General features: G+C 40.9%; 1 protein-coding gene across 1 annotated transcript in view; it reads right to left on the bottom strand.

The window, feature by feature from the left end:
- Window positions 1-14,103, bottom strand: part of LOC114650474 (C2 domain-containing protein 2) — a 140,519-nt gene that overhangs the window by 119,834 nt on the left and 6,582 nt on the right. The window contains exon 2 of the mRNA XM_028800126.2: window positions 6,114-6,209. Within this exon, the coding sequence (XP_028655959.1) occupies window positions 6,114-6,209 (96 nt within the window). The remainder of the gene's footprint in view (window positions 1-6,113; window positions 6,210-14,103) is intronic.

Genomic DNA, 14,103 nt, shown 5'->3' with positions numbered 1-14,103 from the left:
ACTAAATTGAATGCTTTACGAAAATCAACAAAGGCTGCAAAGAAACTCTGCTGAAATTTGTGTTTGCACTCCATAAGAACCCTCAATGCCAGGATGCGGTCGATGGTAGACTTCTTAGGCGTAAAACCAGACTGCTCCAGTCGCTGGTAGGTGAGCAAGTGATCACGGTTCAAACTGAGGATGACACTAGAAAGAACCTTACCCGGCACTGAGAGCAGTGTTATCCCCATGTAGTTGCCGCAATCTAGGCAATCACCCTTCAATTTCCAGATAAGGATGACAAGTCCCGTTTTCCAGTCAGTTTGGATGAAGCCTATCTTCCAAATGGAAAGAAAGATTGCTTGCAATGCCAAAAGAACAGCCTTACCACCAGCCTGGAGAAGTTCACCCCAGACACCACAGCAGCCTTCTCTACCCTTCACTGGTTCACCACATGTGCAATCTCAGTGAGATTAGGTGGTTTACAGCTAACTGTGGACCCAGATGTATTCAACGTCCTAGCTGGAGGATCAGCTTTAAACAGCTGCTCAAAGTAGCCAGCCCAGCAGGGCACAACTGCAGTGTCATCTGACCGTTCCACCAGCCACCAGTCCTCTGTAAGCAGGACGTAGGTCACTAGACCACAGATGGTGTGTCACTTAATAGATTCCTCTAACAAACACCTCCTTATCCGCCATCAGAGCCCTTGCAGCCGTCCTTCTCAGTTACCGGTACAGACCGGAGATGCTATTGAGCTGTGCGCTGCAACTCCTCTCAAAGATATCCAGGATGTACTGAGAGATGAAACAACAACTTCTGGGAAGACTGGTAACACCTACACAACCCTCGGCAACCTTCAGGTTCTTGTCACAGAAGGTCTCCCACATTAGGATCAGCAGTTGCACCCAAGTCTGTAAGTTTCTCACTCAAACTCTTTAGAAACAGCCGTCCAGCCTCATGTTCCTAGTAGGTGCTAGCTTACTGGACCTAAGCTGAATCTTCAGAGAAGCAATAAGTCTGTGGTCAGAATTCAGAAACTAGGCACTTCTGTAGACCTACACTTTTGTAAGAGCCTCCAGCGTCTGCCCACAAGGATGTGATCAATATCCTTCACCACACCATCAGTACTGAAGTTCCAAGTCCAATGATGCGGTGCAGGGTGCTGGAATTGGGATTCAGCAATCCTTAGCCCTTGTCCTTTTGCAAAGTCAAGGAACACGGAGTCCCTTTCACCAGTTGCCAGACCCATGAGAATCGACAAATATCCTCATAGCCAGTCCTGTCAGTGCCAGTGGTCACATTGAAGTCACCCACAACGAGAGGAGTGTCACCTTGCAGGCACCCATAAACCACAAAGCATTGTTGTGAAACCAATGTCTCCCTCACCGTGATATCACTTACTGCAGTTGAAGCATACACTGAGACAACAGACAAGGCACCCAGAAAGTGCCTTAATTAAAGTCTCCTAATATGCTTGTTGAAAGGAGTGACATCGGACACCATCGGAAGGAGGGTGCAACAGTAAAAGCTGCTCCCCAAGTATGACAGCCATCAGAGCAACCAAACCAATAAAAATGTACCCACCTACAGAAATCTGGCAAGTCTGGCAAGGCAGAGGGATAACATTACATGTGAGAGAATACTTAATTTTTTTATTATAACTGCGGAAAGTTTATAGGGTACATAAACTGCATAGTTTATAGATAGTTGGGCAAAACTGTGGTTTCAAAAGTAAAGTCTTTTAACAACTAACTATACTTAAAGTACGGGTGCTGAAACTTAAATCAAAATCAGTCTACAGTTGACTCAAAAAGTATTCAAACCCCTTTGCTTTCTGCACACTTCATTGTGTTGTAGATTTAATTTTAAATAGATAAATTTGTTTATTTTTACCCATCAATCTACAGTCATAAAATTACCCATAATGACAAAGTGAAATCATGCTGTCATAAAGTTTTACGATTTAAAAAAAAAAAAAAAAAAAAAATGAAATCTCTCATTCATATAAGTATTCAGTCATTTAATACAGTACTTTGAAGGACCCCTTTTGGAAGTAATTGCAGATTCAAGTCTTCTTGGGTAAATTTGTACAAACATTGCACGCCTGAATTTTGGCAGTATATTCCATTCTTCCTGGCAGATCCTCTTTAGCTTCATTAGGCTGGATGGGAAGCATTGTAAACTGTAATCTTCAGCTCCCTCCACAGATGTTCTAAAGTATCTTCTTTGGTAAGGCTACTCAACAACAGTCAGAGACTTGTCAAGAACAACTTCAGCATTGTCTTAGCTGTATGCTTCAGGTCATTGCTGTGCTGAAAGTTGAATTGTTGACTCAATCTGAGGCTGCATGCATTCTTTAGTAGGTCTTTTTCAAGGACACCTCTGTGTTTGGCAGAGTTCATCCTTTCCTCAATTCTGACCTGTCTTCTTGTCCCTGCGGGTGAGAAGTACCCCAATAGCATGATGCTGCCACTACCGTGCTTGACCACAGGAATGGCATTAGGCATATGACGAGCAGTTCTTCCTAAACAGTTCAATTTTTGTATGAACAGACCAGAGAGTCGCAGAGCCCTTTAAATTCAACTTTTACTGAAAAGTAACTAATGGGGGTCAAAAATAATGAGTTTTTTAGTATATTAAACTAGGGGGTTCCACCCTGCTCGCTTTGCTCACCAACCCCTCTGGCCTGCGCTACACACCAGCCACTTCGCATCTGTGCCGCTCGTGTTGTGAAGAGGGGGGCTGAATGCATCCCAAGAAGACGTGGTTGCTCCTCCGAAACCCCCTTCTGAACGGTGATACAATGGGAAACAAATAGTTTTTTTTTGTTTTTTAACCTCCTCTTTGCTTGATCAGCTGCTGGCTTGCTGCTGTGCCACATGATCTGCATCTCGCTCGGCGCTTCGAACATTTAAAACCCTGTACAGCAGCTGTCCTACTGTTTGTCTTTTATTTATGCCCCCGGGCGTGGTTAAATCTTTTGGCACAAAGCCTCGTCTCGCGGGACATGAGTTCTTGATATTTTTTAGTTTATAATTTAAAAATAAGAATCTGAAAATCTAACAACATCACATTAAAGTTTGATAAATTCTGAAAAGAATGATACCAAACATATATACTGTATGTAGGTTTTAAAGTAAGCCCGATTTAACACAAAAAATGTGAGATAAAAAGTCACATAAAATCGTTGCACAAAATTGTTGCACTTTTAGGCCTAGGATTTTATATGTATAGAGTAGATAAGACACCTAATATTTAATTTATGTGTTTTATTTTAATTAAGAAGTAGGTTTTCCTGGGTATGATATGAAACTGCATCCAGCCCTGTAAACAGTCCTCTGACTTACAGGGAAATCCTGGGGGTTGGTGGCAGGATTGGCACTCCTGGCACTCAAAAAAAAAAAAACTTCACGCAGTTCTGAGATGACAGACAGGACCCCTTTCTGCTCTCCGCAGGATTAGTCTGCTGTGGCTGCTCACATTATGACAGGGATGGGGGAAGCCCTCAGGAGCCTCATCCCCGGAAGAGTCAATACCGTCAGAGAGCCAATGGGGACAGGCCTGTTAGGGATTGGAACCGGTGTGGTGCTGAGGCATCACTCGCTGCACAGCAGCACTTGGGTCCCAATCTGAGGCGGCCCATCTGGATAGATACTTTGAACGTCTTGTCTCGCCAGCATGATGCTCCTCCAACAGCAGAGGAAGATGATCTTCATAAACTCCGCATTTCAGTGGCAGACCTTTCTATGGTGTGCAGACCAGAGGGATAACATTACATGTGAGAGAATACTTAATTTTTTTTTTTATAACTGCGGAAAGTTTATAGGGTACATAAACTGCATAATTTATAGATAGTTGGGCAAAACTGTGGTTTCAAAAGTAAAGTCTTTAACAACTAACTATACTTAAAGTACGGGTGCTGATAATTAAATCAAAATCAGTCAACAGTTGACTCAAAAAGTATTCTAACCCCTTTGCTTTCTGCACACTTCATTGTGTTGTCATTAATAATTCTGGAGCAACCCAGTAAAATATCAACCTTATTCAAACATCAAGCCATTTATACTTTACAATACAAACTTTCACATAGTGAACATCTTCCCAAACAACAAACAATAATGTGCTCAATTGAAGTGATTTGGATATCTGTTATTTCAGAGTTCAAGAGGTGACTGGCTTACTGAATGAATTTGCAAAACAACAGATGTACAAAATGTGTTTTTTATGCATTCTGGAAAAGACACAGTAAATTTCATTAATTGATAATATGCCTGATGCAGGAGCTACAGTGATCAACATCTTGTGTGATCACCCTTTAATATCTATATATATATAATTCACTAAGCAGCCGACAGGGCGCGCAAGACAACCATGGGATACGCACGACATAGCCACACCCGCCAACTCACAGAGACTCGCCCACCAACTCTAAGAATTCACTAAGTCCATGGCAAGCAAGACGCACGCAAGACAGTGCCCCGCCCACCAACAATTCACTAAGCAGCCGACCATGCCACATGCACGACAGAGCCCCGCCCGCCAACAATTTGAGCGAGAGCGAAAGCATTTGCCAAGAATGTTTTCATTAATCAAGAACGAAAGTTGGAGGTTCGAAGACGATCACATACCGTCGTAGTTCCGACCATAAACGATGTTGACTGGTGATCCGGCGGCGTTATTCCCATGACCCGCCAGGCAGCCAACCGGGTAACCAAAGTCTTTGGGTTCCGAGGGGAGTATGGTTGCAAAGCTGAAACTTAAAGGAATTGACGGAAGGGCACCACCAGGTGTGGAGCCTTTCGCTTAATTTGACTCAACACGGGAAACCTCACCCGGCCCGGACACAGAGAGGATTGACAGATTGATAGCTCTTTCTCGATTCTGTGGGTGGTGGTGCATGGCCGTTCTTAGTTGGTGGAGCAATTTGTCTGGTTAATTCTGATAACGAATGAGACTCCCTCCTGTGAAATAGTTACGTGACAAAAGGGCAGTCGGCGTCCAACTTCTTTCAGCCACGTGAGATTGAGCATTAACAGGTCTGTGATGCCCTTAGATGTCCAGTGCTGCACGCGCGCTACACTAAATGGATCAACGTGTGTCTACCCGGCGCCGAGAGGTGTGGCTAAGCCATTGAACCCCATTCGTGATGGAGACCGGGGCTTGCAATTGTTCCCCATGAACGAGGAATTCCCAGTAAGTGCGGGTCACGGGCAGAGGGGGCGGAATGGGCGTCCTTCCCCTCTCCCCCCGTGCCCAAGCGCCGTCCAGCCCCATCCCTCACTCTGGGAGGTGGAGGCGCGACGGCGGTCCTCCTGTTTTTAGTCATGTACAATTGTATGTTGCCCTCTCCAGAGTTCCATCTTTTCATTCACCTACAGACGTATCTTCAAACCCACCCCATTTGGACAACTGTGTCTTTCAGGAAGTGTTCACCCATCAATACATAATTATGCGGCGTATGCTACATTGCGGGTTGGCTAGTTTAAATTAACACTTGTAGATCTTTGCAGCCAAATCTTACGTAGATCAATCATATTGAAGACTAAAAGGAAACTGCTTCTTTAATCAATCTGTTTTCAAATGACTTTTTTTTTTTTTTTTTTTGTTCTTTATTTCGCCTTATACAATTTCTTGTATTAGGAATTTGGTAGTTTTCGCATACCCCTTGGGGTCAGAGCGCAGGGTCAGCCATTGTACAGCGCCCCTGGAGCAATTACAGGTTAAGGGCCTTGCTCAAGGGCCCAGCAGAGCAGTGGCCTTTTGGCAGTGACGGGGATTCGAACCGGCAACCTTCGGGATACCAGCGCAGCTCCTTAGCCTCAGAGCCACCACTCCGCCCTTTAAATACATCTATAATACTATGTCCTTGGGGAACACTGCCAGACTTAAACATGTAGAAAAGATCAATGATTAATAGCATGCTTCAATTAAAGAAAACAAAATCTGCAAGCATGCATGTCGGTCTGACAGAAGACATGTCAACAACTGCTTGCTTAAGTGCTACATCACCCAAATAACAACTACATGAAAACAACTGACATATTGCCAAGGAATGTTTGAGATGGAGTATATGGTAAAACATTTAAGTCTTCTTAAGGATTAGTCTCCACTTAATCAAGAAATGCATGTCTTACCTTGCACTGATTTCTCTCTCTAAAGCTGGAAACATTTACAACCACCAATTCTAACCGTTCAAGGTTATTGTCTTCAAATATAAGTTGAGAAGATCCCTGAAAAGAATACAAAAAACTGTTAATACTACAGACTAAAATACTGTATCAACAAAACTATATTCTTGGTTTAACAAGGCTGTGATCTATAAAACAAATTCACCTACTCATTAGATCATACACACACACACAAAACAGTAGATGATGGGATATTAATGATTTTAAAAGACAAGGGAGGGGAAAAAAACAGTTTTGTTCCATTTTTTAAAAAATACAATACTATAAAGGGGTAACAAGATGTAATAAAAGAGCACTTAAGAAAACTTCTGAATTTATCTAAACAACTTCAAAAGGAGGGTGGCACGGTGGCGCAGTGGGTAGTGCTGCTGCCTTGCAGTTGGGAGACCTGGGTTCGCTTGCCGGGTCCTCCCTGCGTGGAGTTTGCATGTTCTCCCCGTGTCTGCGTGGGTTTCCTCTGGGCGCTCCGGTTTCCTCCCACAGTCCAAAGACATGCAGGTTAGGTGGATTGGCGATTCTAAATTGGCCCTACTGTGTGCTTGGTGTGTGGGTGTGTTTGTGTGTGTCCTGCGGTGGGTTGGCACCCTGCCCGGGATTGGTTCCTGCCTTGTGCCCTGTGTTGGCTGGGATTGGCTCCAGCAGATCCCCGTGACCCTGTGTTCGGATTCAACGGGTTGGAAAATAGATGGATGGACTTCAAAAGGACTGTGTCCAATGTGAAGCTATTAGGGCTATGTAGAAATAATTGCTCTGTTTTTTTGGCAAGCCAGGTTACAGAAGGTGTCTATAGGAGAAAAACATTTTCATCTCTCTAAAGATTATACCACACAAAACTGAGAAATAACTAATAGCAATGACCATTTATTTATTAACAAAAAAAAGGTAAGTTTTAAAATCAAATATGAATTCAGAAGAAAGTCTGTAGAGTAATAAAGAAATCAGTATAACATCATATAATACAATGCACCAAATAATACTAGAAAATAAATAATAAATAAAATGAATAAATCATAAAAAAACAACACTTTAAGGTATTCCCACAATAAAGCAAACAAACTCTAAGCCTCAATTTTAACGGTAAAGGCACAGTGAATTATAATACAAATGAAACAACTTTTTTACTAAACAGTTAAGACAACCCTACAAAAGAAAGCATAGATGTGAATTTCCCATTGGGATTAATAAAGTATCTATCTATCTATCTATCTATCTATCAATATAATCACTTTATAAATTTCAGGCAAGAATGCTCAAAAGTTATGCATACATAAATAGGAGTGTTCATTATAAGTACTAGGCTTCTGTTAAACTTAAAAAGTAGATGTCTGCCAGAGAGGAAGTTGGAAAATATTTAGATGCACAGGACATATTGTTTATAGACAATGACTGAAATTAAGAACACCTTGAAGCTGGAAATCCTATTGCTGCAGCAAGCACTTTCCTGTGGATTTAAAGTCTATCCTTTAGACACAGTTAATCTACATGGCACATTACTCCAATGGAAGCACTCCATGTGAACAAGAAGTAAAATGAGGCAATCCTTAGTAAAAAAAGAAGTCTAAAAACTGATATTAAATATATCAGAAGTATGTCTGTCCTTGCCAAAGATTTTGAGCACAGAAGACAGGTGAAAAGCAAAATAAATCAAAACGAGCATGTGAGTTTTACTTCTATCCCATTACTACACATCAAATGACAACAAGTAATATTTTTAGTATATTTTATTTCATTCAGAATTTCACTGCAAATCAAGATAATACTATATTTCTAAAAATGCCTACTATACACTGATACTTCTTTCCTTACTAACCACAGAGCAGGAGAGAGAGTGTGAAAATGGGAAGATGAAGTAATCATAGATACTGACATAGCCTATGATTAGAAATGGCTCAACAGGTTCAATTAGTTGATTCCAAAAAAAACAGAGTTAATCTTCATTAGATACGCTTAATTTTCTCTAAATGCCAGTAAAACATGGTTTCCTTTCCCCCCATTACGTTATGGCGGGCAGATCAGCATTCTTCCAGTTGGAAAAGATGGGATGGCATGCTAACAGTGTATTATAAAATAGTGTTCATTAATCATTAACATTCCATCAGGTAATACTCTAAAAAGAGCAGAGAAAGGATTTGGGGATGGTATGATTGTCTGACTAGGAATCTAGCACCAAAAAATGTGTCTCAAGAAAGGAGACACTTGAAGGCATACATACTGTATGTGGGTCTGTCATAGACAGTTTCTAAAAGATTAACAAAGAATATACATTTCCCTTGGGACAATAAAATACAGATTAAAACTCAGACTTAAAGGCCACATTCCCTCAACTCTCTCTGCCTTTCAATAGATGTTACAGTTTGAGTTCATTCCTATGTCTTGAGGATTAAACACAAATGGGAAATAATGAAAGCCTAGACAGTCACTCAGGTTTCTTTTAATGAAGTCATTACCTTGCTTGTATGGTAATATCAGAAATGTTTTAGTAAAAGGTTATATTTGAGGCACATATGCTCAGAGATTTCAAATTTTGCAAAATGTAAGTCTCTGGCATATTTTATATTAAACACCGGAGATGGCATGATCATATTACAAGGGTTAATATCTTCACCTTCAAGGACCTCCTTATGTGTGACCATATTATATTGTGAGCAATGAACCACTAGATTTGTTTAATAGATGACAGCAGTAGCTGGTGCACAGGGCAGAGCATGTATAGCCTGTCATGCAGGTACTAATTTGCTGTTCAATCCACAAAGTCAAAGTAAACTGCAAATGAAAGTAAGGTAATGTCATTCCTACCTCTATTTTTGGTCTCTAATTTTTTTTAAATTCATGACCTCTTTGCATTACAAAGAGATTAAGTTATTAAACATCCAATGTTTGAAAGAACAATTTTTTAATATCAACAAAAAATGATGTAAAAGATATACAAAGGTAGGTCTTACCTTTAACAATGCCAATTTTACAGACTGTTACATGAAAGTATAACCAGTTTACAGGGGGTGCTTTTCACAAAGCATTAAGTTATTAAAGCTGACTTTCATTATATCTTAGTTGTTATTTTAAATCCTAACTGTGTGACAAGGATGTGAAACAGTTAAAAAGAAACTCAGATTTAAGCTTACATGTGTGGGCTTTTACAGGAAATAACACACTCTACTTTAAAATGATCTTAATACACTGGCACTTTAGAAAGAGCACCAAAAACATTCACAACATGCAGAAGTAACTATGGGGTACATAACAGAAAGTAACATACAGTATTACCAAAATAAAGAGATACTTTGTTCATGTCAAACTTTCAAAAATCCTACAGAATCTAAATTCTGTATAGGGTTACTCAGAATTACTTCAGCTGATGTCAAATTACTTTTGTACATGTTTAGAACAGTGAATAATTAAAATCTGAATACAGCTACAACCCTACAATGATAAAGTATGTGCGCATTTGATGTAACCAAGGCTTTTTTTTTTTTAATATTTTTTCCTAAAAATGATCTATTAGTTATACAATAGTGGTAAAAAAAAAAAGTCTGACATAATTTGTCCTGAATTCAACATTTACATGAACAAAAGCTATACTGTCATTAGAGATGTGCAGAGGTTTGGATTCCACTATATTCTGTTTTAATATTGCAAAATGTCACCTAAAGAAAACTATTTCTTCATAACACATTGCATGTTGCATTTTGTACAGACTTTCAAATGATCACTTCTTACAGTGCATCCGGAAAGTATTCACAGCGCATCACTTTTTCCACATTTTGTTATGTTACAGCCGTATTCCAAAATGGATTAAATTAATTTTTTTCCTCAGAATTCTACACACAACACCCCATAATGACAACGTGAAAAAAGTTTACTTGAGGTTTTTGCAAATTTATTAAAAATAAAAAAACTGAGAAAGAGCTGGCTGGCCATCTAAACTGAGCGATTGGGGGAGAAGGGCCTTAATCAGGGAGGTGACCAAGAACCCAATGGTCACTCTGTCAGAGCTCCAGAGGTTCTCTGTGGAGAGAGGAAAACTTCCAGAAGGACAACCATCTCTGCAGCAATCCACCAATCAGGCCTGTATGGTAAAGTGGCCAGACGGAAGCCACTCCTTAGTAAAAGGCACATGGCAGCCCCCCTGGAGTTTGCCAAAAGGCACCTGAAGGACTCTCAGACCATGAGAAAGAAAATTCTCTGGTCTAATGAGACAAAGATTGAACTTTTTGGTATGAATGCCAGGCGTCACATTTGGAGGAATACCAGGAACCGCTCATCACCAGGCCAATACCATCCTTACAGTGAAGCATGGTGGTGGCAGCATCATGCTGTGGGGATGTTTTTCAGCGACAGGAACTGGGAGACTAGTCAGGATAAAGGGAAAGATGACTGCAGCAATGTACAGAGACATCCTGGATGAAAACCTGCTCCAGAGTGCTCTTAACCTCAGACTGGGGCGACGGTTCATCTTTCAGCAGGACAACGACCCTAAGCACACAGCCAAGATATCAAAGGAGTGACTTCAGGACAACTCTGTGAATGTCCTTGAGTGGCCCAGCCAGTGCCCAGACTTGAATCCGATTGAACATCTCTGGAGAGATCTTAAAATGGCTGTGCACCGACGCTTCCCATCCAACCTGATGGAGCTTGAGAGGTGCTACAAAGAGGAATGGGCGAAACTGGCCAAGGATAGGTGTGCCAAGCTTGTGGCATCATATTCAAAAAGACTTGAGGCTGTAATTGCTGCTAAAGGTGCATCGACAAAGTATTGAGCAAAGGCTGTGAATACTTATGTACATGTGATTTCTCAGTTTTTTTATTTTTAATAAATTTGCAAAAACCTCAAGTAAACTTTTTTCACGTTGTCATTATGGGGTGTTGTGTGTAGAATTCTGAGGGAAAAATGAATTTAATCCATTTTGGAATAAGGCTGTAACATAACAAAATGTGGAAAAAGTGATGCGCTGTGAATACTTTCCGGATGCACTAAGTTAGAAATATGCAGGATCACATTTTTGCTAAAGCTGTTAATAAAAACCATGTCAGCCTCAGGGTAGCCTACTTGTGGAGGCATTGAACTTTTTCTCTTTACCATCTAAATGCTCATTCTAGTCTTACTGTGCTATCCTAAGCAAGTCATGCAGCGAATTTGTCAATTTACAAAAAGAACAAGAAACTACCAAAACAGCTTACAAATCTCACAGCATGTGTTAGTTAAATAAACAAACTTAAAGCCTTGCAAGTACATGCTAAAGCATGATTGTGGCATTTTCAGATAATAACATTCAGGGCAGGTAAGCATGCCTTGTGTAGCAATTTTTGCCTCCACTGACTGAAGTTTAACTGAATTAAGGATTTCTCAAAATATGTAAAATACTACTTTTCTTTATAGGAATAGTGAAATTGACTAATCTAGTCAATTGCAATAAAAAATTTACAAATTTAGTAGCATATTGCTTTAACTTCCTTTCTTTTTTAATTAAATAAAATGGAACAAAAGCAATATATCGATCCTCTCAAAAGCCACAAATTTTCATTTTGAGTATAAGAATTCTTCAATTAGATGGTGAGCCATAGCTTAGTGATATTTGTTTTCGACTAAAAATAATTAGGGATCAACTCTGAATATTAAAGTGTGTTATAGATCCCTCTAGTCTCGCAGGGCGAGATGTGATTCTTGAACAAGAATATAAACTGATATGGACTGGGTAATGTGTTAGGAACAAAAGGATGCCAAATCTTTTGATGGAAATGTAAATTATTAATCTAGAGAGGGTTGAATTCAAAGACACCCTGAAAATCAAAGTGAAAAAATGATGTGGCAGGCTAGTCCATTTTGCCGATATTTCAATGCAGCAACTCAAAATCGTACTTGCCCCCTACGTGCTTGTATGCATGCCTGACAACGTCGGGGCATGCTTCTAATGAGATAACGGATGGTGTCCTGGGGGATCTCTTTCCAGATCTGGACCAGGGCATCACTGAGCTCCTGGACAGCCTGAGGTGCAACCTAGCAGCGTCAGTTGGACTGAAACAATGTCCCAGACATGTTTTATTGGATTTAGGTCAGGAGAGCGTGGGGGCCAGTCAATGGTACCAATTCCTTCATCCTCCAGTATCTGCTAACATACTCTTACCACATGAGGTCGGGTATTTTCGTGCACCAGAAGGAACCCAGGACCCACTGCACCAGCATGGGGTTTGACAGTGGGTCCAAGGATTTCATCCCGATACCTAATGGTAGTCAAGGTGCCATTGTCTAGTCTGTAGAGCTCTGTGCGTCCCTCCAGGATATGCCTCCCTAGACCATCACTGACCCACCACCAAACTGGTCATGCTGAACGATGTTACAGGCAGCATAACGTTCTCCACAGCTTCTCCAGATCCTTTCATGTCTCAAGGTGAACCTGCTCTAATCTATGAAAAACACAGGACGCCAGTGGACCTGCCAATTCTGGTATTCTATGGCAAATGCCAATCGAACTCCACGGTCCCAGGTAGTGAGCACAGGGCCCACTAAAGGATGTCGGGCCCTCAGGCCACCCTCATGAAGTCTGTTTCTGATTGTTTGGTCAGACACATTCACACCAGTGGCCTGGTAGAGATAATTTTGTATGATGGGTTAAGGACCTTCTACGGCCCTGTCCAGCTCTCCAAGAGTTACTGCCTGTCTCCTGGAATCTCCTCCATGCCCTTGAGACTGTACTGAGAGACACAGCATACCTTCTGGCAATGGCACATATTGATGTGCTATCCTGGAGAAGTTGGACTACCTGTGCAACCTCTGTAGGGTCCAGGTATCGCCTCATGCTACCAGTAGTGACACTGACTGTAGCCAAATGCAAAACTAGTGAAAAAACAGTCAGAAAAGATGAGGAAGGAAAAATGACAGTGACCTCCACCTGTTAAACCATTCCTGTTTTGGGGGTTGTCTCATTGTTGCCCCTCTAGTGTATCTGCTGTTAATCTCATTAACACCAAAGCAGCTGAAACTGATTAACAACCCCCTCTGCTACTTCACTGACCAGATCAATATTCCAGACGTTTCATTGACTTGATGCTATACTCTGATTAAAAAGTGTTCCTTTTTTGTGTAATTTTTTGAGCTTTTTTTGAGCAGTATATATCAGAGGGAAACTCGTTAAAGCTTTGTAGTGAATTGTGGCAAAATGTGCTCCTGCTAGGGCTACACCCACAGGATTTCTTCCTAAAAACTTGCCCCCAATTTCCTTCAGTCCTGGCACTCTAAACAGATGGGGTTGCAGGAAGACAGCAAAAGAAACTGAACAAAATAATTTGGGACAAAATAAAAAGCTAAAATTGCTGTTATTGACTCAGGACCTCAGAAATACAAGGTACTGAAACTTAATGATTAATTTACATATTGCAATGAGAGCTGCAATGGAAAAGATAGCATACACACATAGACCACTGCAGCTGCTTGGCTCCATGTGTTTGAGAAGTGCTTGTGTCTGGTATGATACCTTTCTGTCATTTTGACTGCTGCCTCACTACATGGCATAACTAACAGTAAACACAGTTCAAATAAGCATTGTGGGCTATGGATATACCAAGTGTTAAAATGCTGTGACCACATTCTGGCATTTCCAATTAGACGGTCATGTGAACTTACTGCAGTTATTTTTTTTTTTGTTTGTTTTTTATTTCACTTTATATAATTTCTTCTATTAGGAATTTGTTAGTTTCCACATACCCCTTGTGGTCAGAGTGCAGGGTTAGCCATTGTACAGCACCCTCGGAGCAATTGCAGGTTAAGGGCCTTCCTCAAAAGCCTAGCAGAGTAGGATCTCTTTTGGCATTAAAGGGAATTCAACCCAGCAACCCTCCGGATACCAGCACAGATCCTTTGCCTCAGAGCCATTTGTTTAGATGTGCAGTCAGAAGGTGGATGTTATGCATGGATTCAAATAAATACCAGCAAATTCTGGAA

Source organism: Erpetoichthys calabaricus, chromosome 4 (assembly GCF_900747795.2).
Source record: "Erpetoichthys calabaricus chromosome 4, fErpCal1.3, whole genome shotgun sequence".
NCBI lineage: Eukaryota > Metazoa > Chordata > Cladistia > Polypteriformes > Polypteridae > Erpetoichthys > Erpetoichthys calabaricus.
This window is presented reverse-complemented; position numbering and strand designations above follow the sequence as displayed.